The 27011-nt window shown below is 45.5% G+C and overlaps 1 protein-coding gene across 4 annotated transcripts in view; it reads left to right on the forward strand.

Annotated features, from left to right (window-relative positions):
- Positions 1–27011, forward strand: part of GRIK4 (glutamate ionotropic receptor kainate type subunit 4) — a 462633-nt gene that overhangs the window by 318030 nt on the left and 117592 nt on the right. For all 4 annotated transcript variants that reach the window (XM_083480954.1, XM_083480952.1, XM_083480955.1 and 1 more), the window contains exons 6-7: positions 10611–10789; positions 24830–24883. In XM_083480954.1, the coding sequence (XP_083337080.1) occupies positions 10611–10789; positions 24830–24883 (233 nt within the window). The remainder of the gene's footprint in view (positions 1–10610; positions 10790–24829; positions 24884–27011) is intronic.

Consider the following 27011-nt stretch of genomic DNA (forward strand, 5'->3'; position numbering starts at 1 on the left):
GACTGGGGTGCAGTGGTGTGGAAGAGGGAAATGACCCTTCACGGATAAAACTGTGGTGCTGCCCTGCAAGCCTTGATCATGGGCAGCCTTGGGGGTGCCCCATCTTCTAAGGCACAAGGGAGAAAGAGCTGCAGATCAGCTTCCTTTTTTTCTTTCCCTGAAGGAGGAGTGGAAATTCAGCACTGAATGAAGACACCTCTGTATGCAATGAGAACTCAGTTGAGACAGGGACGGACTCCATTCCCACCCCCCCTTCTCTAATGTGGGCAAGATGGAGTTGATGATTTATGGCTGCTTGTCAACCTTAAGGGGAAAAAATAGGAGGCAGTTTTGTGGGTTAATGACAGAGTGGCAAAATTAAGCTGTGTTGCGCTAGCTCTGAAGCCAGGGAAACAAGGGCAGTCCTTCAAGGCTGAGATTCTGTGGGATTCCAGCAGGAGATGGGGCAGGGAAGGGTCATGAGCAGGCCTCCAACTCAGATGTTGCCTCCACTGTTTCCCTCCTCAAAGGGAGAAATGAGCCGTGATTTCCCACATCTGTTTAAAAATGGTTTCTCGCTGATCCTAGGGGATATAAAGCCTGCCGTCTTCGCTTTTTCCCATGGTGGTGCAGGGGAGTGCAGAGTCCTAAAACTTCTTTGCGATCTCTCGGGAGACCAATGAGAATCCCAGGAGTCAACTGACAGAAGATATGCTCAACGACATAAAATTTGCTGTGCACACAAGACAGGCCCAGGTTCAATCTCCAGCAGGGCTGGGTGGGAGATTAAGGAGAGCTACTGCCAGTCAGAGTAGATCATGCTGGTCTTGATGGGAGAATGGTCTGATGCAATACAATGCAGCTTCAGACATTCAGATGATGCCTCCTTTCCCCCCAGCACATTTCTGGAAACCCTATGGGCTAGGAACATGACTTGGTTTGTTAAAGAAAGTCAAGAATCTCGGGATGCCAGTTTCCAAGTCAGCACTGTGCAATTGTAGCTTCATGGGATAGCCAAAAGTCTTACCACTCTTCATTCTCCGAGCCATAGGAGCCAACTCCTAGGGCAGGGGTCTGCAACCTTTAAGACAAAAAGAGCCACTTGGACCGAAGAAGAAAAAACTGGGAGCCGCAAAACCATTGCGACATTCAAAACAGTGGGGAGTGTCGGGGCACACAATGCACCTCCTCCCCTTGCTAGTATCCGCCCCGGAGCCGCGGCAAAGGTGTAAAAGAGCCACATGCGGCTCCGGAGCCGCGGGTTGCTGACCCCTGTCCTAGGGGCTGATGTCCCTTCAGCCGCCCCCAATAAAAATTTGAAGGGGTTGCCCCCCAAAAAGTTAATTTGCATTGCCATTCAAGTGCCACATTTTGTGACTGATTATGTGGGGTGGGGCTTACCTGCCCCCCACCAATATTCAAGTTAGCACCCCTGCTCCAAGCCTTATGCCCAGGTCTGCCTCTGTGTTGTGGGAGCACAGATAATTTTGCCTGAGCATCCAAGCTTTGATTTGCATTTTAAAAAAACATCAAGTCACTGCCCCATATTGATTGTGAAGGTAGGCTTACAAACAAGTGGGCCATGCATCTGTTCAAATCTCAGAAACCAGAGGGATGAATGAATAAATTTACCAGCGGCTGGGGCCTGAGCTTGAGTGCCCTACATAACACTTCCCCGTGAGAAAATCTGCATAATGTATACTGGTTGTAGAATTTAGCTTTTTCTGAGTGTGTAATTTGGGGGTTTGAGTGGAAGCAGAGGGTATACCTGACAGTGACCTAGCCCAGTTCTTTGCCCAAGAGGCCTTCTTTCCCATCAGATAACTAAACAGACTGCCGCTCGCAGCAGAGGAATGACTCTAATGCAGCCCACGTCTGATTCTGCCTCTCCCTTCCTTGGTGGTCCTCGTTTATGTACTTCAAAGTTTCAGGGAGGTTCCTACAAGACCTGGCTCATGTTCAGCCTGTAAAACAGGCCCTTGAAAGAGCATCCTTCTGTTGGCGACAAGTGCTTCAGAGCCTCGTGTTAGCGGAACAGAAGGAAATCTCTTTGGATAGCAACAGGCCCCTCTCTTTCCTTGTACAGACTAGGAGCCCTGAAGGATACAGCTGTCAGAGAAGACAGTAGTCTGGGGTGAAGGAGCTGGAGTTAGGAGAGGAGGGCTCAGAATATAATATTATAAAATCATGCATGATTTGGTGGTTCCCTCATTGCGAGAAGTGAGGTTACAGGGAACCAGGCAGAGGGCCTTCTCCATCATCACACCTGTCCTGTGGAACACCCTCCCATTAGATGTCAAGGAAATAATAATAATAATAATAATAATAATAATAATAATAATACATTTTTTATTTATATTCCACCCTCCCCAGCCGAATCTCGGCTCAGAACAACAATAAAAGTAACACAGTTTACATAAAATCAATTAATTGAAATGCATTCTAAAATCAATTCAAAATCAAATTAATGGCAACCATTGGGCTAGAGTTCTGTGAGGATTACTGAAGAAGGGGGTCAGACTGTGCCTTGGCCAAAGGCCTGGTGGAAGAGCTCTGTCTTGCAGGCCCTGCAGAAAGATGTCAAGTCCTGCAGGGCCCTAGTCTCTTGTGACAGAGCGTTCCACCAGATCGGGGCCACTATCTGGCTTTTAGAAGACATCTGAAGACAGCCCTGTATAGGGAGGTTTTTAATGTTTGCTGTTTTACCCAGTCAGAAGGGCGGCATATAAATAATAATAATCTGGGGTTCTCTGAATGCACCCCAACATAAAGAGATTTAGGAACTAGATACCACTCTAACTAAGCATGCTCTGTCCTTATTTCTTGCATTTCATTTTCTTGTATTTGTAACCCACCTTTCGTCCTAGGAGCTTTTAAGTCGGTATACATGGCTTTTCCCCCACACTCCATTTTATTCACACAACAGCATTGTGAGGTAGGTTGGGCTGAAGTAGAAGAGTCATAGAATTGTAGAGTTGGGTGGAACCATTAGGATCATCTAGTCCTAGCTCCTGCAATGCAGGAATATGCAGCTGTCCCATACGGGGATCGAACCTGCAACCTTGCTGTTACCAGCACCACGCTCTAACCAACTGAGCTATAGTGACTGTCCAAGGTCACCCAGCAAGTTACACAGCTGGCTGTGGTTTAAAATATGAGGCTGCACATACACCATACACATTGAAAGCAGAATTCTCCCCCAAGAAAAAGATAAACCTGGGAACTGTAGTTTTTAAAGGGCCCTGTGAGGGATAAACTACAGTTCCCAGGATTATTGCTGGGTGGAGAGGAGGTGTGGATTAGTTTAACCTCCAGTTTGCTAGTAAAACTGAATTAAAGGGTAAAGGGGACCCCTGACCATTAGTCGGTTGTGACCGACTCGGGTTGCGGGGCTCATCTCGCTTTATTGGCTGAGGGAGTCGGCATATAGCTTCCGGGTCATGTGGCCAGCATGACTAAGCTGCTTCTGGCAAACCAGAGCAGTGCATGGAAACGCCGTTTACCTTCCCGCCGAAGCGGTACCTATTCATCTATTTGCACTTTGAGGTGCTTTCGAACTGCTAGGTTGGCAGGAGCTGGGACCGAGCAACAGGAGCTCACCCCGTCGTGGGGATTCAAACTGGTGACCTTCTGATTGGCAAGCCCTAGGCTCTGTAGTTTAACCCACCATGTCGCAAAATGATGCATGTCTAAAAAATGTGTTGCCAACATGAAACGTTTGGAAAGCTCTGCTCTAGCTATTTCACCCAGGTGTGATCAGAAGGAAGCAAGGAAGCGCAAGTGGGCAGGTCCTGCAGCAGAAAGGCAAGGATTCAAAGGGACAGAGCCAGATGAATGTGGTCCAAGAAAGGCTGGCGGTCAGAGCAGGCAAATGAGGAAGGAGAGAGGGAGAAGGGAAGGGAAGAGGAGAGGAGAATCTGTTCAGCAGCTCTCCAAGAAGTATGATTCCACTGGCAGATCAAACTAAGGAACAAAGCCTGGAGTCATAGTTATATATCACCAACCACACCTCTGCTGCTTGGACTAGTCATGTTGTATGGATGCTTGATTATCGTCTTCCAAAGCAACTACTCTACTCTGAACTTAAAAATGGAAAGTGTAATGCTGGTGGTCAACAAAATGCTGGTGGTCAAAGACTCTCTCATGGCAAATCTTTTTTAAAAATGTAGTATGAACACTGACAACTGGGAAACACTGGCCTGCAAGCACTCCAATTGGAGAACAGCCTTTACCAAAGGTGTCATGGGTTCTGAAGACGCTCAAACTCAGGACGAAAGAGAGAAACATGCTAAGAGGAAGGCATGTGTGGCAAACCCTCACCATGATCAACTCCCACCCGGAAACTATGTCCCCACTGTGGAAAGACGTGTGAATCCAGAATTGGCCTCCACAGCCACTTACGGACTCAATTTTAAAACCGTGTTTATGGAAGACAATATTTCTTGGCTACAAGTGATCACCAAAGAAGAAGAAGCTTCGATTGGCTGTGCTGATGAGTCACAGTACCTTTCTTGGTCATCACCTGGATGGAGCTACAGTACAGGAGACATCAGGTCAAGCACTCTCCCTTGGCCTAGTGGCAGCTCTGGTGATGCAGTGAGTTAGGCGCCAGGGACCTTAGTTATGAAATAAAAAGCACTTGGGATGAGGCACATGGTGTTTGTATAGTCCTTAGTGAAAGGGCAGGAATGGCATGTGCTTCAGTCATCCAGGGCTTAACACTTCATTTCCCACAAGGCAGCTGCCTGGTGCAGCCCCCTCCCCTTCTAGATCTCCTTGCAAGTATCCTGATCCTTCCCAGGCTTCAGATCCTGGAGCATGCTTCCTCCAGCCCCTATTCTTTGGCTTTGCCCCCTTACCCTTCCGCTGGCAGATCCCTGGAAGTTAGCCCCTGACCCACAGCAATTAGCAGCTACCAGGCCAGGCCATATTCTGCTGGTCAAGACAGTAAAATAAATGGAGAAAGAGGCAAAGATTTATGTTTATTGGGGCAGGTGGGAGGTCTCACCTCCTAAGAGGCAGCGGTTCCCTCTGGTGTTTTCTAGTTTTATGTCTAATTTCAATTCCCCTCCAATAAAATTAGATCCTGCTCCTTAATTTTACAGCCCTGCATTTATGAGAATGGTTGGAAAACACTGCCTGCCTAATTCAATGGCTGAATGGAACTGCAATTTATGTTGAGCTTTCATTGCTCCTCTCTTGATTAGTTGTGCCCCTGCATGCACACACAGAGACAGACAGACACACACATACACATACACACATTTTATTCCTACTCTATATGAGCGTGGCTATAAAATAACAGTTCAATGTTATGCTGACCTCATTTGCTCACACAGTTATTGAATCTTAGCGGCTGAGGCAGCTGTCCTTGGTTTTGTATATAAAGGATCTGTGATGTCATCATGTCTCTGTAATTCTGCAATGGTTGGACTTCACCTGCAAAGGCACACTCCCCCATGGTCTCCTGAGACAGACAGATGCCAACAACTGCGTACCATTATGCATTATTTGTGGACTGAACACAATAGCAAATACCAATTCCATTTTCTGGATTGATTTCCATTCTGGGCAGGAGATGAATAGACAAACACCAGCAAGTTCCTTTTCCATTGGAATTCTCTGAGATCCATGGTTAAAGTATCTAGCAGTTCAGGTTTAGCAAAGTTTTTCAATGAAACATGCTTTTATTGGCTGTTGGCAGAATTCTAATAAGACCCTAGAATCAGAAATTCAAATGTAGAATTGATCGTTAAACATATGGATCCAAGGTTTTGTGTGGTCTCCTTCTTACTGCTTAGATCACTACTATCTAAACACACTAATGCAAAAGAGCTGTTCACCTGCTGACTTGCAAAAAGGCTTACATTGATCTAGCAAGCTCATCTCTTGGAAAACACTCTCTCTCTCTCTCTCTCTCTCTCTCTCTCTCTATATATATATATATATAGCCAAAAGAATGTAGGGAATGAGCTTTAACATCAACTTCCCTCCCTTTCAGAATGGAGAAGAAAGACTCCTCAATTGCTTGTGAATGTAAATTTCATTCTGTTTACAATGGAAGTCATGTTTTCTTTTTTAAAAAATCAAGAGGTGCTTTTTTAATAGGAGCAAAAAGGAGTCATTTAGAGCTTGTGTGTGTGTGCACACATGCACTTAGCTCAAGTTAGTAAAATGCTTCAAATACTTAATGTCTCTAGCGGAAGGAATCACAAAAGATTACTGGTTGCATGATTCCTCCCTAAAATAAACATCATTTCCCGGCAAAGGCCAGAGGGGAGAAATGTGAGCCGTGGGTGGCTTTAAACCTACACAATTGTGAAACAGGGATAAGCACTGTTTTGACAGCTTAAGTGATGCCTAAGTGACAAGGAGGCCTCCTGCATGGTACTAAATCCCACCTTTAGTAAAAGAAATTCTGCTCCTTCGCTATTGCTGTAGGATTAATCTTCAAATGAATTCCTATCTCAGTAAAGGGTGAAAAGAAGAAAAGAGGGCAGAGGCAATGTGAAGGGATTTGCATAGGCAAATAGGTAGCCCAAGGAAGAAGGAAAAACCTTCCGCCTGGTAGTGCTTCCTCATTGCTTTCATGCAGGCATAGGTAAACTCAGCCCTCCAGATGTTCTGGTACTACAGCTCCCATCACCCCTGACCGCTGGTCCTATTAGCTAGGGATGATGATGTTAGCTAGGAAGATAGGAGCTTCCTTCAGCCAATCAGAAGCTGCACCTTGGTTTCCTAACATTTTGGAAGTCGATCAGACTTCTGGAATGGATTCCATTCGACTTCCGAGGTACCACTGTGGTTTACAACAGAAGCATAGATTTACCGCAAATTTTACCGGTCCTCAAGCTTTTTATAGCCAGCGCTTTACATTAATGTAGCTATGCTTTTCCTCCATAGTCAGAGGCAGCAATGCTTCTGAAGACCAGTTGTGGGAAGCCACAGGAGTGAAGAGAGCTCTTGAGCTTGGGTTTCCCACAGGCATCTGGGTGGCCACTGAGATAGCAGGATGCTGGCCTTTTTCCCCCTGATATATTGAGGGTTGTCTTATACACAGGTTAATATGCTAAGTAAGCGAGAGTAGGTGCTGCGGAGGTAGCAGTGAAATGTCGGAGAGGAGGCTGCTTACCCGCTCTTCGCAGCTTAGGAAGAGTACCATATTTTTCGCTCTATAAGACGCACCAGACCACAAGACGCACCTAGTTTTGGGAGGAGGAAAACAAGGAAAAAAATATTCTGAATCTCAGAAGCCAGAACAACAAGAGGGACTCCTGCGCAGTGAAAGCAGCAATCCCTCTTGCTGTTCTGGCTTCTGGGATAGCTGTACAGCCTGCATTCGCTCCATAAGACGCACACACATTTCCCCTTACTTTTAAGGAGGGGGAAAGTGAGTCTTATAGAGCAAAAAATACGGTACTTGACGAGTGCCAGTATGCAGTGTATTACGGCACCAGTTCTGTCAGCCAGAGCGGGGGATTGTCAAAAGCTGCTCAACAGCTCAGCGAATTACAAAAGAAGCTCAACAACTGTTGAGGGCTCCCAAAAATAGGGGCCGTCTTATACATGAGGTCATGTTATACACAGGAAAATACGGCACATGCTTTCTTGGACTTCTGCAGAGGTGAAGGATGCATGTTTGATACTCTTTGAGACCTATGTATACAGACTCCCCCCCCCCCGATGTCTCTGGGGGTTTAATGCACAGATAAGCTGGTGTTCGTGCCAAGGCTCTGGCCAAGACACTTTGGCACCTGAGATGAGCCACAAAATGGTGCCTCCTTCCCTGCCAGGGAAGAAGGAGTGAGTGAAGATCTACATCAGGAACAGGCGGGGATAGAGATCTGCATTGGAATCTGCTGCCCCTGTGGATCATTTCACCTTGCCTCATGAGTGGGCTGACCCTGCTCCTTGGAATGGAGAGATGACCTGGGCCATCAATATTATCACTTGTAAACATCCACAGTCATCCAGAGGAGCACTAGTTGTCCCCCATGTTTCAGAAGCTCCACTGGCTTCAAACTAGAAGTCGGGCAATGAGTGTCACTGGTCCCATGCTATGGAACATCCTTCTAGCAGAGGTTAGCCTCAGGACTAACTTTCAGAACACCTTGAACACCTTTTTATGCCAACTTACCTATTTAGTTCTTTGAGGTTGGCATCCATCCATCTGAATAGGATATAGTGGAAGAGGTGAAGTCAAACTGTTGGAGTTACAGCACCTGCTGTGGTTGTAGAGACCGATACAGGGGAGACATGTTTTGTTGCAGCTGGGCAGATGAAGGTGTGCAGCTGTGCTGATGCAGGTGTGCTCTTTAAATTTTATTAAATTGAGCCAGTTATTTTTATTGTTACAGAGGAACTGAGGGAAGGCAGGTCCTTCCCAAAGCTCCAGGACATTATTTCATGGCTGAAAGCTTTACATCTATTGATTAACAGCATGAATCATGAATCCATTTATTACTGAATAAAATTCTGGATTTCTTAATCAGGTTCCATCTGATTTTAATTCCGGTTCTGCCTGGTGAAAAGTACCACAGTAGGAGGGAGGTGGAAGAAGGAGGAGGTTCAGCAAGAAGATTGTCCAAACATGAGCTCGTTTGTCTGGGTTATTCATTTGAGAGTAACTATTATCTTCATTAAATATCCTCAAAATGTCACCTGCAGCAAGTTATTGCAATTGTTACTTTAATCATTTAAAAGCAAGGCAGTTAATCAACGAAAAACATTGCTTTCAGAAGCAATCGATTCAAGGGGAACAGTATTATAGATGCCAGTGTTTGATTGTTATGGACGTAAAGACTGCACACACAGTTTTACATGGATTTTGAGTGTTGGGGGCGTAAATGTTGCTTTAATCAGTGTGTTTTATTGTATTTATTTTACTGCACAAATTCACACAGGTAGATAATAGTCCCTCACATACACACACTATATTTCTGTCAAGCAAGGTACTTTAAATTACACAGGCAGAGCAGTGGTAGTACAGTTCAGGCGGGTGGCTCAGACTACCATTATAACAGTCAAATGCTCTATTCATTATAAAAATGAAATGATTTGTCATAACTGGATTAATTTTGGAACAGAAAACCTAGCTGCTAAATGCTAGAAGCTGACAGAACTTCCAGAAAAGTCAAAGAAAAGTGTTGGTTTCCAAATTTGCTGAAATCTCCTTCTCTAGTCCAGTCCCTGCAATGCAGGAATAGGCAGCTGTCCCACACAGGGAATCGAACTTGCAGCCTTGGCGTTATCAGCACCATGTTCTAACCAACTGAGCTATCCAGACAATGGCTACCTAGTGGCATGACACAGCACTTCCCCTGAAAAACAACCCAAAATACACTCATAAAGTACTCAGAAGCAAGCAACAAGGAAAGTAAAGGGAGAATGCCAATTGGAGACTAAATAATAATAATAATAATAATAATAATAATAATAATAATAATAATAATATTTATACCCCGCCCATCTGGCTGGGTTTCCCCAGCCGCTCTGGGCGGCTTCCAACAGGAGATTAAAAATACATTAAAACATCAGTCATTAAAAGCTTCCCTAAACAGGGCTGCCTTCAGATGTCTTCTAAAAGTCTGGTAGTTGTTCTCTTTGACATCTGGTAGGAGGAGGTTCCACAAGGCGTGTGCCACTACCAAGAAGGCCCTCTGCCTGGTTCCCTGTAATCTCACTTCTCGCAGTGAGGGAACCGCCAGAAGGCCCTTGGCGCTGGACCTCAGTGTCCGGGCAGAACAATGGGGGTGGAGACGCTTCTTCAGGTATACTGGACTGAGGCCATTTAAGGCTTTAAAGGTCAGCACCAACACTTTGAATTGTGCTCAGAAACATACTGGGAGCCAATGTCTTTCCAGACCAGTGTTATGTGGTCTCGGCGGCCGCTCCCAGTCACCAGTCTATCTGCTGCATTCTGGATTAGTTGTAGTTTCCAGATCACCTTCAAAGCACATCTGAGACATTGAAGGATGTCTCAGAGATGGGAAGGTTGCAGGCAGGGGAGGAATGGCAAGTGAGACAATGATGAGCCCAGATGAAGTTGTGCAGTGATGCTTCAGCATTTGCAGGGAAATGAGGGGGTTTTAGAAGTTGGAAAGGTGGCAGGAGAGGATTAGAACATTTTATTTATTCATGCAACTAAATGTATATACCATTTGATTATAAAAAGGAGAAAGCCTTCCAGTAGTTTACAAAAAGAATGCAACAGAAAAATTATCAGTTAAGAACAACTATTTAAAGCATTCAAAAAATAATCAAGATCATTGCTAAAAACCAGCTTAACATTCTACATGTCTAGGTAGGCTTGTCTAAAAACAAAAAATGTTTTTAGCAGACGCCAAAAAAAGTGCAGTGGAAGTTCAAGACTGATGTCAATAGGCATGGAGTTCCAAAGTTTGGGTGTTGCCACCCTAAAAATATCAGTTTCTTATAACAGCAGAATGAGTGTTACGTGCCACTTGGAGCAGTGCCAGTTCCATAAATCAAAGCTATCAAGTGGGTGCATATAGGGAAAGGTGATTTCGCAGGTAAACTGGTCCCGAGATGTTAAGGGCTTTATGTATTATTGGTAACACCTTAAACTTGGCCCAGTAGAAAATGGTCTTTTCCATTTCTCTCACCTGCAGGCCTTCTAAACCTGGAGAAGCTGCTCCGCCAGTTCCTGATCTCTAAGGAAACTCTCTCGATCCGGATGCTGGATGACAGCCGGGACCCCACACCGTTGCTAAAGGAGATCAGGGACGACAAGACGGCCACCATCATTGTACACGCCAATGCTTCCATGTCCCACATCATCCTTCAGAAGGTAAGAGGCAGGCGACTATTCATCAGCTGAGCCTCCCAAGGTTGGGATGGGAGCACCAGGTAAACACAGGCTTACTCAATGAAACGGACTGGCAAGTAGGTTCAGGGCTGACAAAACATGCAATTATATTACAGAAATCACTTCCACGAGGTGGGGTGATGTCTACCAGCTTTGATTATCTTTTTTTTTTTTTTAAAAAAAAGGTTTAGACAAATACATGGAAGACAGGCCTGTCACTCTATCAGCCTCCCTCAACATGAAGCCCTCCAGATGTTGTGCTGGGAGAGGGCTGATGGGAGTTGTAGTCTAAAACAACTAGAGGACTTCTACATTACATGGTGCTTGTGACACCCACATACATTTTCATGGATGTCTATATCCACATCCGAACAGCAATGCACTTCAGTCTCTGGGACCTGTTGTTCAAGAGCAGTCTGTATAAAACAGTGCACGGGATTTGTTGTTTTAAGTCTGTGGCCAATATATATATATATATATATTGTTTTGTTTTCCCCATGTGTTTTAACAGCTTTCTTTAAAAATTGATCATTTTCTCTCTTTTCCCCAAGATTTTTTTCTTTTCTTTCTCTCTGCGAAAGCCTTTGGCTTTAAATCTTTGGCTGAGCTCCCAGCCAGTCCATTAGAAAGGGAAACAATATTAACAATTTATAAACAACAGTTTGGATCTGCAGCCTCATCAACACACGCTGGTGAGCACAGACGTATGGTTTAGGAAAGCGTGAGATTGCTTTGTGGTGGTATTCATTTCACGTATCCCGGAGCGGAAGAGAGGGAGTCTTTTTTACCCTGTGGAACTTGCCAGTGTACAGAGTCCCGTGATATTTCGAAAGAACTGCCAGGGAAAGTGGGACTTGAGTCAGAAACTTCATAATATGTGGTTGGTTGGGACCTAGTGGAGCATTCTGCCCAGGAGTGTATACTATTATTATTATTATTATTATTTTATTATTACAGTTTATTCCCTGCCCTTCACCTTAAAGTCCCAGGGTGGGTTACAACTATTAAGACACAAAATTAATATTGCGTGCCAAGGCCCAGTGCCCTGCAGTTCCCCATTGATTAATAAACACACCGACATGAGTATTTAGGGTTATGGGCTAAAACAGACCACAACTTTATTGGTTAAAGAAGTGAGCGATTTGGCTTAGGCTTTGGATGAAACTTGGCTATATCTTGACTCGCACCCATCTGCAGGGAGTCAAACTAAGGGTAAACCACAAGAAGGGGGAGCCCTATGACTTACATCAAATAGGGGCACACTGAGGGGTGCCCATTGGGGTCGTGGTATGGCCCTAACCAACACTCAGGCTTCAGACAGAATCCGCACCCTTGGATTCCTTTAACAGGATACCCTTATCAAGGAGGGGCAGGCAGAGGCTACAACCTCCCCTTCCTTATACAAAGGCTTACCCAATGCCTAACCTTACAAAGTTGTGACGATTGCTACAAGGTAGGCAAAAACCAAGAGGGGGCGAGAGAGGGAAGCCCATGGGGAAAAAGGGAAGCCCATAGATTGGCTGGGCAGGGGGGACACGGCCGGGGTTGGCATGGAGGAGGTATCAATCCCTCATCCCCAAGCTGGGTCACTACAGGTGCCCAGGTGCCAGTCTGCAACGCCACCCACCGTAAAAGTTGAGCAATCTTAAAACACAATATTAAAAAAACCTCAAGTTTAGAAGAACTTAAAATTACAAAAATAAGGTGGGTCCTAAAATCATAAATCTCAAGTGTCAAAAGCCAGGGTGAACCAGTGCATCTTCAGTATTAGCTGAAAGCTGTGTAATGTAGGTGTCAGAAGGGATTTCCACAACTTAGGGGCTGCCACAGATAAGGCCCTCTCCCAGTCTGCCACTGCCACCACCCTGAGCGTTTGAGGGCAGAGGCACTACCAAGAGGCCTCCCCCACCCCGTTGATCTTAGTACCTAAGAGGATCTGTAGGGAAGAAGGCAGTCTTTCAGGTATTTAAGGCCCGAGTCATTTATACTGAGGCCTCAGTGCCAATTTCTGTGCAAGAAGACATTGCTTTGTGATCTGCCCTGTCTTGGCCCTGTTTCTGCCCCGCTGCAATTTGTCTTCTACCCCAAATGATATTATTCATCTCACTGTCCGCTGTGGCAAGATTTCGTAACGTGTAATTACTTATACAAATTATATACAGTGGTACCTCAGTGTCAGGGAACTGACATCGGAGGGAGAGGCGAAGGGGAGGATCCCAGATGATGCTGGCGAAGGACCCAGCAGCAGGGGGAGAAACAGCTCAGTAGAGGGGGAAGCCATTCAGCGCAACACCAGGGATGAAGGGGGGCAGGCGGGGGAATTGGAGAGAGGGCTCCAGGACTCTTCACTGGACATCAGTGAGGATAGCCCAGGTCCTCCACTGCCCACGCCTTCCCTGCGCAGAAGACTCCTGCGCAGTGAGAGGAGGAGGAGACTGGGTGTCAAACAACTTTTATGTTGGAAGAGGTTCAAGAAACTCCCACTGACGGATTCTGCCAGTGACTGAGACAGCCACGATGAGAAGGGGCTGTGCAGTCAGAAAGGTTTAACAAGGCAAATTAACCGAGAAAGGCACCAGCTTACGCACGAGTAACTCATACCTATTACACTCAGGTTAAGTACTTAATTCGTTCCGGAGGTCTGTACTTAACCTGAAACTGTTCTTAACCTGAAGCACCACTTTAGCTAATGGGGCCTCCTGCTGCTGCTGCGCCACCGGAGCACAATTTCTGTTCTCATCCTGAAGCAAAGTTCTTAACCTGAGGTACTATTTCTGGGTTAGCCGAGTCTGTAACCTGAAGCGTATGTAACCTGAAGCGTATGTAACCCGAGGTACCACTGCAAGTACATTGTCATTAGGTTATTCCATTCCATTCATTTCAGTGCAAAGAACAATGCCAATGTGGTTGGAGAATAACTGATTTTAGTTTATTGGAATGCATTACTGGTCTCATTTTATTCAAACCTTAATTTTCTCTCCTTCCCATTTTGTAGTGAATTTCATTGTGCATTATCTAGTACTGGATCAGACTAGAGCAGGGTTGGGGAAACCTGTGGTCCTCCTAATATTTTGGACTCTACCTCCAAACTGCCATAGCCACAATGGTCAATAGTGAGGGATAATAACAACTGTGGTCCACTGGAGGGCCACAGGTTCCTCATCTCTGGTCTAGAAGACTCGTGAAGACTCTTGAATATAACTTTGCACACGGTTAACTGGCTAGGCTGCTGGAATCACTCTGCACTAAGTCATTGTCACATTAATTGTTAAGAAATTGTCACTTATCCTCCGGTTCATGGAGCCGTCGTTGCACAGAAATTGTACAAAAACATAAGCAATCATTACTTATTGCTGAGGGAAAAGTTCTCCCAGAAAAGCTGCATGCCTGTGTGACTGCATCTCTGATGTCGATTAATGGTTGTTTTCCCCATAGGGAGCAGAGATGAAGAGTGCAGCTTGGTGAATGTATCTGTATTTAGAAACTCCCCGCTGCCTGCCTGGGCTTTCAGATCAAAAGTGGCAGATTTTGTGTTCATGCAAAGTTGTCCCCATTATTAGTCATTGCAGGTACAGATCAGCTTGTCTTCTGTCCGCAGACAAAGGTCAAAAATAAGTTGCTAACGGAGTCTGCCCAGTTCTCGAAGGGAGATCAGAGAGATCTTCTGCAAGCTAACGGGTCTCATCAGTGCACCACTGCATTATTTTAATTGCTCATCAGCCAAGTAGCTGGTGTGTACATGTGTGAATTAGAATCAAAGGACACCCTTTGGTTTTGACCTTTCGTATTTTGCTAAAAACCTCAACCTGTTGCATTTTGTGTGGGAAATTAGAGCCAAGATGTGGCTTCTCTTTTCTCCCTCCCTCTTTCTCTGTGGAGTCAATAAAGGATTTGAATGAATTCGCTCTGTATTGAGGGCTACCCCTTCAGCCTGTTGCCATAGTAATGTTGCACAGCTACAGAACTAGAGGCTCTTTTGACTCCCCTCCTCCTTTCTCTGGGGTATTCTCCTGCCGTGACCGACATAAAGATGTCAAAGATTGAAAGGGTTGCTTTTCTTAAAAATAAGAAAAGGGGGGAGAAACCCTGTTACATCCTCAGTACAGTTTAATGTGGTTCACTTAAGCAGGAGATTCTTAAGGGAGATGGCTTAGGAGAAACATAAACAGATAGAGATATGGGGTTGTGTTTCATCTCCTGCATAAAAGTACAACTCAGCAAGCTCAGAATTTTTGCGGCACTTGCAGAGGGAGGGCGAACTTGGCAAAGACAGATGGTGATGATCCCAAAACAGCTACTTGTGAGGTCCAGGGTTTGCAGAGTGGAAAGCAAGCATTTGCTAGACTGAGCCGGCACAGCACTTAACCAGAGCTCCAGATGAACCCTGCTAGATGGGGTGTTAACTAACTAACTAACTAACTAACTAACTAACTAACTAACTAACTAACGCATTAGTCACTTGTCACCTGAAGGTCTTCAAATGACTTACAGCAATGTATATATTTGTACACACACATACACAATACCATAAGGAATGGGAAAAAGGGGGGATCATAAAGGTAAAGGGACCCCTGACCATTAGGTCCAGTCGTGACCAACTCGCTTTATTGGCTGAGGGAGCCGGTGTACAGCTTCCAGGCCATGTGGCCAGCATGACTAAGCCATTTCTGGTGAACCAGATCAGCACACGGAAACGCTGTTTACCTTCCCGCTGGAGCGGTACCTATTTATCTACTTGCACTTTGACATGCTTTCGAACTGCTAGGTTGGCAGGAGCTGGGACTGAGCAACGGGAGCTCACCCCATCGTGGGGATTTGAACCACCGACCTTCTGATCAGCAAGTCCTAGGCTCTGTGGTTTAACCCACAGCGCCACCCGCGTCCCATACACAATACCATAAGGAAAGGGGAAAAGGGGGATCATACAATACGTCAATATATCATCTAACATTACATTTATGAAGAAACAAAAAACTACACACCCACCATATAAGTAATAACAAATTTCATTAAAATGGCAAATAAACAAAAATATGTCCGCCCACCAATTAGCAAATAAACGACTATTTTTCCATTTTTAACCACCCCACCCAAATGTCTGGAATCAGGCCAGCTGTTGCAAATCAGCACTGGGTGGGCCCAAGGTCCTCCTCCGGGGATGCTCCCGAATCTCCCTTCTCCCTTCAGACAAAAGCAGTAGCAAAGAGAAGCAGGAAGATGGTAGCAAAAGTTTTACTCGGTTGCTGCTGCTGCTGGTAGACATGCCCTGAAAGCAGAAGATAAGCAACCTCTTGTTTTTGACAGGGGTATTTTGTTTCCCTGAGGGCACACCACAGGGCATGTGTGGCACCGTGCACACGTGCCTGTTCTCTCTCTCTGGCACTTCCAATCTCAAACTGGGAACAATGGGAAACTGAGCAAAGTGCTTACCCACTGTGGCTCCTTTCAAACCACTGGGCAGATACTTCTGGGAAGCCCTGCTAAAGAGACACTCAAGCAACTAGGAGGAACTGAATGCTTCCTCCTATGTAAAGCCTAGGAAGCCCAGAAGGTTTTCATGCTTTTCAACCTGAGCTACAGGTCTCCTGGTGAAGCTGCTTGGATCCTCTCCAGTGTCTGTCAGGCGTCTTTGCCTGCCTGCTTCCACTTGTCATTGCTTTGCTGTATTGAGACTGTGATAAGGGAATTGCTTTGGGAATGTAGGAAGCTCTGCCTTCCATCAGGTCAGACTGTTTGCCCACCTGCCCAGTGGTGCCTGCTCTGACTGGCAGCAGCTCTCCAGGGTCTCAACTAATCCAGAATGCAGCAGCTAGACTGGTGACTGGGAGCGACCGCCGAGACCATATAACACCGGTCTTGAAAGACCTACACTGGCTCCCCGTACGTTTCCGAGCACAGTTCAGAGTGTTGGTGCTGACCTTGAAAGCCCTAAATGGCCTCGGTCTAGTATACCTGAAGGAGCGTCTCCACCCCCATCGTTCAGCCTGGACACTGAGGTCCAGCGCCGCGGGCCTTTTGGCGGTTCCCTCGCTGTGAGAAGCCAAGTTACAGGGAACCAGGCAGAGGGCCTTCTCGGTAGTGGCACCTGCCCTGTGGAACACCCTCCCACCAGATGTCAAAGAGAAAAATAACTACCAAACTTTTAGAAGACATCTAAAGGCAGCCCTGTTTAGGGAAGCTTTTAATGTTTAATAGGTTATTGTATTTTAGTGTTTTGTTGGAAGCCGCCCAGAGTGGCTGCTAATAATAATAATATAAGGCAAAGCCTTTCTCTCATCACCTCCTTCCTCACCCTTTTAACTGGAGATATCAGGGATTGAACCCGAGGCTTCCTGAAGCCAAAGTATGCACGCTTCCTCTCCCTGACAAATGTTGGGCCAGATCAGATGGTGCTTCTCTCTCAGTCTGGCCCATTGCATTGTGGGAAGTGAGATTGTACTTCCCTTCAGTGACCAAGCAGTACACCTGCCCTTAGACCCAATGGCTCTGCATTTGCACACAGGGTTGACATTTCCAAATAATTCCCGTGTGTGTACAGTCCAAAGTGTGCAGATCAAAACCACACGGTCCATTTCCTTTTAAAGAAATCTGGTAATTGACTGCATGTATCTGACTTACGCACGTTGGAATTCAAGTATATATTTTTATGCAACTCTCCTCTGAGGGAAGGTTTCCATGCTTGGGGCTTTTTAGTTTAGAGAAGAGTAAGAGGCGACATGATAGAAGTTCATAAAATTATTCATGGCTTGGAGGAAGTGGATAGAGAAAAGTTTTTCCCCCTCTCTGAAAATTAGTAGAATTCAAGGGCGTCCAACGAACAGATAAAAGAAAGTACCACTTCTGCACACAGCACACAGCACATAGTTGATCTGTGGAACTCGCTCCCGCAGGAGGCCGTGATTGCCACCAACTTGAATGGCTTTAAAAGAGAATTAGACAAATTCATGGAGGTTAAGGCTAGCAGTGGCTAGTAGCCACAATGGCTAGGCTGTCCCTCCATGGTCGGAGGCAGCGATGTTTCTGAATTCCAGTTGCTGAAGACCACAGGAGGGGAGAGGGCTCTGGTGCTTGAGTCCTCCTTGGGGGTTTCATGCAGGCATCTGGTTGGCCACTGTGAAAATAGGATGCTGGACTAGAAGGGCTATTGTCCTGATGAAGCAAGCTTTTCTTGTGTTCTTATGTACAGTGGTACCTCGGGTTACATACGCTTCAGGTTACAGACTCCGCTAACCCAGAACTAGTGCTTCAGGTTAAGAACTTTGCTTCAGGATGAGAACAGCAATCGTGCTACGGCGGCACGGCGGCAGCAGGAGGCCCCTTTAGCTAAAGTGGTGCTTCAGGTTAAGAACAGTTTCAGGTTAAGTACAGACCTCCGGAACGAATTAAGTACTTAACCCGAGGTACCACTGTATATGCTTCCTATTCAGATGTTCTGGTCCTGAATGGAAGTGTAGAGATATTGGAAGTGGGCCATGCATAGCTTTCTTATTTCCATGCCATGGACTGCTCCATTTCCCCCCTTCTCTCTCCCATCAGTCTAACTTGTCCCATATTTTCATGAAGAATGAGCTCTGCCAATCAAACTGCCTGCCTTTTATCTCGGTTTGGCAATGCATCTCCATTCCCAACAGGATGTCATTCCGTGTTCCCACCTGGTCGCCTCCCCGTGCTTCTTTGCTAGCGCAGTTGAAATACTATCTTTGATTTACGGAGCTCTGACTTTCCAGCCGTACCAACCTTGAACGATGAATCTGCCACTGACTCTCAGTTCACATCCTCCCCTCCCCCCCATATGGTCCAGAGTTGCACGGTTGCTTCTCTGCTGACAGCCCCATCCTGGCTTCCCACCTGCCAGTATGTGTATGTTTGTGTGAAGAAGGCCAGGAAAAATAATTTGCGGCTTTCTTTGATTAGCTGCCCTTGGAATGGAAAGCTTCTGACTTCAAAGCTGGTTGCACAGAGAACTGATGTGCCTGCCTGCCCCTAGCTAAAAAGCAGGTTCAGATTTGCACAGTGAATATGAGAGAAGGCAGTGTTTGGAGCAGAAGAGCAGAACGAGATGCTAGGAAAGAACTTTTTTGTTTTTTTCTCTGCCGCTCAAGGTAGCTCTGTCAGGCTTGGGAGAATGTCAGGCCTGGGAGATCTAGGTTCAACTCCTGCTAAGCCATACATTTCATTAGGTTCTGTTGGACCAGTTGCTATATCTCATTGTAATCTACCTCAGAGGGTTCTTGTGTGAATAAAAGACTATGGACCTGCTCCTTCATCCCCACCTAGAACACATATACATACAGTGGCGTAGCGTGGGGGGTGCAGGGGGGGCCGGCCGCACCGGCCGCAACATCTGGGGGTTAGGGTTAGGGGGTGCAAATCCACGGGCTAGGGGGCGCAAATTACTTGCCTTGCCCCGGGTGCTGACAACCCACGCTACGCCACTGTATACATATACAGTGGAACCTTGGTTCTCAAACAGCTTAGTTGACAAACAAATCAGCTCCCAAACGCTGAAAACCCGGAAGTAAGTGTTCCGGTTTTTGAATGTTTTTCAGAGGCCAAATGTCTGATGTGGTTGCCGGCTATTGTTTCTGGGGCGCCTGTGCCAATCAGAAGCCATGCCTTGGTTTTTGAACATTTTGGAAGTCAAATGGGTACCACTGTACATTTATACATATACAGCCCAGTTTGCAGACCTAGGAAAAAATCCATTCATAATATCTCCATCTTTTCAGGAGTCAGTTGTAACTCATTCAGCCAAGGACTGCATCCAGACACCATTTTAAGGCAGGCACAATATTTACATGAGAAGTCCTCCTGTGTTCAATGGGTCATGGACAAGTGTATTTAGGATTGCAGTCTTTACATGTATTTATTTAAACATTTGCTGTGTTCCTTTCCTAAAAGTTCAAGATGGCTGGAGAAAGAGACAGACAGACAGACAGACAGACAGACAGGATATGCAAATTTATTACATAGAATGCTCTAATACAATAAAATTCTAATATAATGAAAATGTTATTAATAAGAAACAGAGCAATAAAATATGAAACTATAAGGACAGCTTTAAAACGATTCAGTCAAGTTTCAATAGACTCAATAAAACTGAGGAAGCAGATCTCCACCCCATGGCAGAAGACCATTGGGCCCTATTGATGAGGTTCATCAAGCACTGTGTGTGCGTTGTCTAAAAACAAGAATTATTTTTTTCTTTACAAGTATTACTTTTATTCAAATGCAGATTTATGCAGTTTTAATTGATTGATTAATCAACTAACGTATCATTAATCAAGCAGAGGTTTCTTTATCTGTATGACAGTCTGACTGAAGAACATCATGTTTGAAGTTTCAAAGAGTGATATGAAAGCCCTGATAGACTGGGGATGGTTCATTCCCACACAGGACTCATAATAACTCAATGTAGACATTCATCAGTTGCAGAAAATCCAAGGAAAACAGTGTGTTTGAAAGATAGGTGATGTGAAATGCGAGTGTTGTCTTTGGTGTTATATCTGCACAGGACCATTTACACATGCTAGTCATCAATCAGTGTTACAACTCACCAGTGAAAGTGTGCAGCTTCCCTGTAATAGCCTAGGGTTAGCTGCAGGTACTTACCGGATTCTTTGGGTTCAGAAATGGAAGACAAATAGCTAAAGCATTCCTAGTGTTTGCTAATCCTTCTAGTGTTGTGCAGTTCCTGGTTGGCTCCTAAGCTGACGGCCTGGGAATAAAAGTAATACGCTTGCACGGCGACCATACAGGCGGACTGCACGTGCCCTCAGCTACTCTACAGCTGGGGGGAGGCAGGGGCCATCTTGTCACCCCTCTCAGAGTGGCACCCAGGGCAGCCTGCCCCCTCCGACCCCCTTCCTCCGCCCCTGTGTATATATTGATAATATAATTTTGGTTACTGAGGACAAACAAGATTGTACAAAAACAAGATTGGGTGCAGGCCTGGCCAGGACATAGGTGTGACTGTGACAAATGTGACCCGTGTACTTGCTTGCTTGATTAACAGCTGTTGGGAACTTCAAGGTCCCTGCTCTCCCTTCTTGTGGTCTTTGTACTGGACCTGGAGACTCCAACAAAGAGCATTCCATGTCAAGAAGGGGAATAAGTGGGCACACTATCAAATGACAGGGCAGGAGCTACACGGAGCAGGGCCTTTTCACTGGTGGTGCCCATTGTATGCTTCGCTCTTCCCAGACCTGCTCTCTTTTTGGCCTGTATTGTGGAGCTTTATAATTTAGGAAGGCTTTGGAAGAACTGGTTGACAAGTCTTATCAGTTGCTGACATATGAGCGGATTTTATTTGCTGCTATTCTGGGCTTCTGGTGCACCAGGGTTTACACCAGGATGCCAGAAGGGATATGATTTATGATCTTTCCCCATTATCTGCACAGCAGGGGGTGTTTAGTCAACAGTGCAAAGGCTGAGCTGAAGCATCCCCTGCTGGTTACCTGCTTTCAGCAATAGGGGGTGCTGTTTGGTAGTACCCAATTGGTTAGCTGTCAGATTCTAGAGCTCCCTGTTGGTGGCTCTTAGGTAATTCACAAAATACAGAGTCCATTCATAAAACACCATTTTTATTCATAAAGCAGTAACATAAATCTCCATTGCTACATATTGAATGTATATTTCAGCGGTTGAACGTACTGGTTTATGGCCATGCTGTAGTGTAGTACTTATGCGACTGAATAAAAGGAGGCTGGGCTCACTGCCTCAGGGTTTGGGGGGGAAGAGGTGACAAAACTGATTTCCAATAAGTGCCCCGCCTTATTTCCATAACAAGTCCTTGAGTCTGTACTCTGAATGGTGACACCAGGGACCTGCACAGTCTCATCAGGGCTGACCTTAACGCAATTGGAGCAATTGGGCCAAACTGGGCTCTGCATGCCGCTCCTAAGGGGCCCCCAGCACCAGGGCAGTCTAGATGGATTTTATTTATATCTATAAGATTTTGCAGACTTTGGCTGTGAACTGGGGCCCTACCCCCCCAAAAAAAATCAAGTTGCGCCCCACTACTTCAAATTGGGCCCCACTGGCTAGCCCTGAGTCTCATAGTTGCTGGGCCTGAGTTGCCCTGCCCTTGCATGAAGTCTTAGGTTTGCAATTTTGGGAGAAAGAAGACTGCCCACTGGGGAGTGGGAGGGCTGGCGAGGCCCCCTAGATTTAGAGGCCCTAGGCTTCAGCCTACTTAGCCTATACATAAATCCAGCACTTATGTTCTTTCTTACAGTTTAGCATTTGATCAGTTATTATTTCTTTCACAAGGAAGGTTCCTTCAACCCTCCCATCCCCAAATGAAAGGGGGCAAATGACTTTAAAACTAGGAGGAACTTCTGGATAGGAGTTTTCAAATACCAGCCTCAGATATTTCTGCCGCTCACATCCCTCAGGGATAATGGGAGGGTTGCCAGCTACAAAGACTGAGATGCCACTGAAACCTGCTCTGAAGCAAATGACTGATTGTAATTGAGGAGCGTCTGTGTCTCTCTTGAGCTGTTTGTCACCTGGATGGCTTTTTTTAGTTCTCCCACTACCCCAGGCAACGATTTTAAATGTTCTACACTTAAATGCATTTGCATATGTGAATGAGCAGTGCCTCCTTCCCCCTCCCCCCCACACTAAATTTGGGCAGAGTGGCAACTCTAATTTATTTGTTCTTCGATTTCACTTCAGCAGCTTTGCATATTACTAAGAGGTGGAATGGGAAGGAAACACAAACAAATCACGCTTTCTGTTTCTTCATGCTTCCAATAAAAGCCTAAGATTCAGATCAGACCAAAATGGGTCCATTTTGTCCAGGAGCAGAGAAACCCAGACCCTCTGGGCCTTTCTACCTGGCCACTGGAATTCTCCCCAGTCCACACCCCTCACTCCCTCTGCTTCACACCCTCCTTGAGTGTTTTAGCCCAGCTGGAATATGTCCTTGAATTCTGATAATGCCCCTAGCTTGCCTGGATGGATAGAGGGGTCTGTTTTAAACCCATCCTCTTTTAAAGGCATCCAAGTTGGTGGCCATCACTGCATCTAGTGGGAGAGAGTTCCATAGTTTTAACTATGTGCTGCATGAAGACATACTTTCTTGAATCTTACAGCCAGTGCTTTTTTCCCCTCGGGGTACACAGGGGTATGCATACCCCTAAACTTTTTCTGAATCTTTGTACTTTTGACCATTTACTGTATTTATTTTTCCTGATTTGAACTACAAAACGGTGATTTTCTTGAGTCAAAATGAGAGTACCCTTAAACATTCTTTTTTGGGGGGGAAGCACTGCTTACAGCATTCAGCCTCACCTATTATTGCCCATGAGTTCTAGTCTTATGAGAGAGGAAGAAAAACTGTTCTCTCTCCAGTCTCTGCATGCCAGGCACAATTTTAAACACTTCCATCATGTCACCTCTTACTCACATTTTCTCAGAATTAAAAAGTCCCATAGGCAGCACCCTTTACTCACAGGGAGTTGCTCATTTTGGTTGCCCTTTTCTATCTCATCACCCTGCCCCACACCACCAAAACAAGGGATACTCCTGCTTGCTATATTTGAAAAATTCACCTGTAATAAGGTGTATAAGGAGATGAGCTTATTATACATGCAGTCACCCTTTGGGGACATATACATATACTTCAAAACACAATTAAGCACAGGAGCAACTGTGCTTCTCCTATTTGCAGGAGAAGCTGAAAGTGAAGAATCCTAATTGGCTGGACCTTGAATCAGCATTGACATGCTTCTCTCTCGCCTCCAAATGTCGATTGCCTGGCCCTTACTCCTATCCAGTAGCCAACTCCTTCTCACCTGGCTGGCTGCAGCTACCCAAAATTCCAAAGAAGAATTTCAAAGGACCTTATAAGACCTCTCCTCCTCCCAGAGGGGAGGGGTTGTGAGCGGGAGCAGCCTCCTGCGGGGGCAGGGAGGCGTATTCGGCTCCCTGCTCCTGATTGCTTCTGCTGCTGCGGCCAAGCCTCCCAGCTGACCAATAGGGCCGGCTGGTGGGCAGGGCTAAATGCGTTTAAACAGCTGCAGCAGCGCTCTGCTCCCAGTCTGTTCCTGCTTTTTTCAGATCTCCCGCCCTCTTAGGTCAGCTTCTTTTTGCGTATTGACCTTGCTATGGACTTCGGTTGGTTGCCTTGGTTGTCCAAGGGGCCTGGTAGGACTTTTTTATCCATTTGGCAAATTGGCACCAGCCTCTTGGTTTTTTCGCCTACCTCGTAGCAATTTGTCACAACTTTCTGGGTATTGGCGGTTAGGCATTGGAATATGTGTGCTGTGTTGGAGGATTGGGTATGCGCCATCATCTACCCCTCCTCTTTTGGGTATTCCGTTAAAGGAATCAGGCGGTCGTGGATCCTGTCCGATGCCCTGCTGGTGGCTAGGGCCATGGCACGATCCCCGGTGAGGTCATAGGGGAACTTCCAGTTGTATATGCATCAACAAGCTCCTCCCATTGGTTGTTAACCCTGATATGACTCCCAGCTGTGCGGGGTGGAGTCTGGTATTGCTGTTTCATCCAATGCCTAAGCCAATACTACTCACATGCTGTAACCAATAAAAGCTGTGGCCTAATTTTGCCCATTAACCTAAAATAATGTGTCTGTGTGTCTTATTATAATCCTATGTGGGTGGAGGGTCCTCAGCTCACAATGCTACCTTTTCCTTGGAGAACCTGGGGGGCTGTATCTGTAATCTTCTACCATTCCAAGCATGAGCAGTACCACTGAGCTACCTTCCGAAGATCCTAGGCACACATCCAAAGGAGCAAATCTCACTGAACAACCGAGTGAGTGACTGAGGAGTTAACATACATAGGATGGAGCCAACAGCAAGAAAATGGGAGCTAGCAGATGACAATTGCAGCTGTACATGGGTGTCTCTGAACTAAGGGACACGCCCATTGCAAAATAGAGTTCATAAGCTTCGGATCAGGATGCATCTGTGATGTGCAAACATTCTCTCTCCCTGCAGCAAAAAAACGGGTTGCTTTCTGCTGTCATAATCTCTCATCTCTTCTCCTTTGCAGGCAGCTGAACTGGGAATGGTGTCAGCCTATTACACGTATATCTTCACTAATCTGGTAAGACATTTCTTCAGCTCTGTGCCCCCCCCCCGCTCCCCCCCGCCGCCATAAGAGTCTTATTGACAAAAGCTGACCTGTTCAAGCTGCGATGTGTCTGGCGCTTCCGCAGATGCCATGAATGAGAGGAAGAAGAGAGAGAAATCTGGGGGAGATGTAGGGTGCCTCTGTATTTGCATTTTATTAGTATTAGTATTAAAGGACTTGAAAAGTTGTGAAATATGTAGACTAGGAGCAACATCATCTCCTAAGCAATGCACTTATCCAAGTTTTTCATAAGCCTTTTCTGCCAAGCCAAAGAAACCCACGTGTCCCCGCTTTTCCAGCTTGTTTACATTGCATTATGGAGACTCTGCAAGGCCATTTTTAGTTTTTTTTTTAAAGCATTTGGGCAAATTTGTGAAAGATGTCTTCTGATGGCTAATAAATTTGGCAGCTAAATGGGGCATCCATGTTCAGAGACAGTATATCTTTCAATACCAGATACAGGGGATAAGCAAAAGGAACGGCCTACTTGTGAGTTTCCCAGGGACACCTGGCTGGCTGGTGTAGGAAAACGGACAAGCAATTGTTTAACATTGCAACCAAGACGACTGGGAAAGTCAAACAGGTCAATTCATGACATGTTTATTTTTAAGAGGTGGTACGGATTAATAATAATAATAATAATAATAATAATAATAATAGTAATAATTTATTATTTATATCCTGCCCATCTGGCTGGGTTTCCCCAGCCACTCTGGGTGGCTTCCAGCAAAAAATTAAAATACAATAATTCATCAAATATTAAAAGCTTCCCTAAACAGGGCTGCCTTCAGATGTCTTCTAAAAGTCAGATAGTTGTTTATTTCCTTGAAATCTGGTGGGAGGGCGTTCCACAGGGCGGGCGCCACTACCAATTATTATTATTTGTAATCTTATATTTACTGCATTGATATGAGGATCTCACTATCCTGGCTACATTTGAACATATAGGACTCAATTTTGTGTAGATGCCTCTTTAGGGTCTTACATTAACTTAAATGCTTCATTTAAGATCTGTGTACTGATGGTAAATGTGTTCTCTATTTATTTATTTATTCCATTTATTTAAATTCTTCCTTTTTCTCTAAGGAGCTCAAGGTAATGTACATAGCTCTCCCCTCTCCTCCTTTCTATCTCACAACAACCCTGTGAAATACATCAGGCTGAGAGGCAGTGACCGGCCCAAGTCACCCAGTGAGCATTGTGGCTGAGTGGCTATTTGAACCCTGGTCTCCCATACTCTAGTCTGTTGTGTCACTCTAACCACTACACCACACTGTTAACAGCCTGCCATGTTTTCTGGTTCTAGTGTGCAGGTGGGGTGGTTTGTTTTGTTCTTGTTAGGCCCTTGCAGCTGTTTGTTGTAAAGTGGGTGTAGCTGTTCATGTATAGATCAGCTTTATCAGGAAGTATTGACAGGATCCAGCCCATACTGGGACTTTAATGCCAGGACTATGACTGCAAAGTGATGATGAAAGGACCTCAGCTGGTGTCCTTGCAAACGTACCGGAAAATTCGGCCCTCAGCATCGAACCTTCCCTCATAACAATTAAAAATTGCTTTTTGAGCTTTAATTTCCTTTGGCACAGCTTCAGTGTGCTTAGAAATTGGGGGGCTCTTTTTTTCTGACGAAGGGGCCGATCTATCTTGTGAGAGGAGGCGGTGGTTAATGAGGAGAAGTAGCTACAGTTTCCTTTCTGGCGTTCTTTAAAATGGATATCAGCTTTCTAATGCTATAATTCAAGGATGGGCTTGGGAAGAGGCTGAATAAAATTTCTTCTCCTCTTGAAATTAACTTTTGTGTGAGAGATTTCTCCTGCCATTGGCAAATCTTTCTCATTTGCACGCCGTTGTGTGGATTTCTCGTGATCGTTTCTCAATAGCTCTATAATGCCGTATAAATGATTTTTTAAAAAACCCTTCCTTGGCAGTTTTATCTGTCGTACTTCAAAGCCATAAAACAAGCATTCCTATCCATCAGGGGTGGCTTTCGTTAACTGTGGGCTCAGATCATTTGTCTTTCCCCCTGAGTAAATGGAGGGTTGCCTCGCACGGAGTGGGGTCCCTGCCATCAAGTGTGGGACCAGTCTTGTACATAGGGGAG

This window comes from Podarcis liolepis (genome assembly GCF_965112155.1).
Source record: "Podarcis liolepis genome assembly, chromosome: 16".
Taxonomy (NCBI): domain Eukaryota; kingdom Metazoa; phylum Chordata; class Lepidosauria; order Squamata; family Lacertidae; genus Podarcis; species Podarcis liolepis.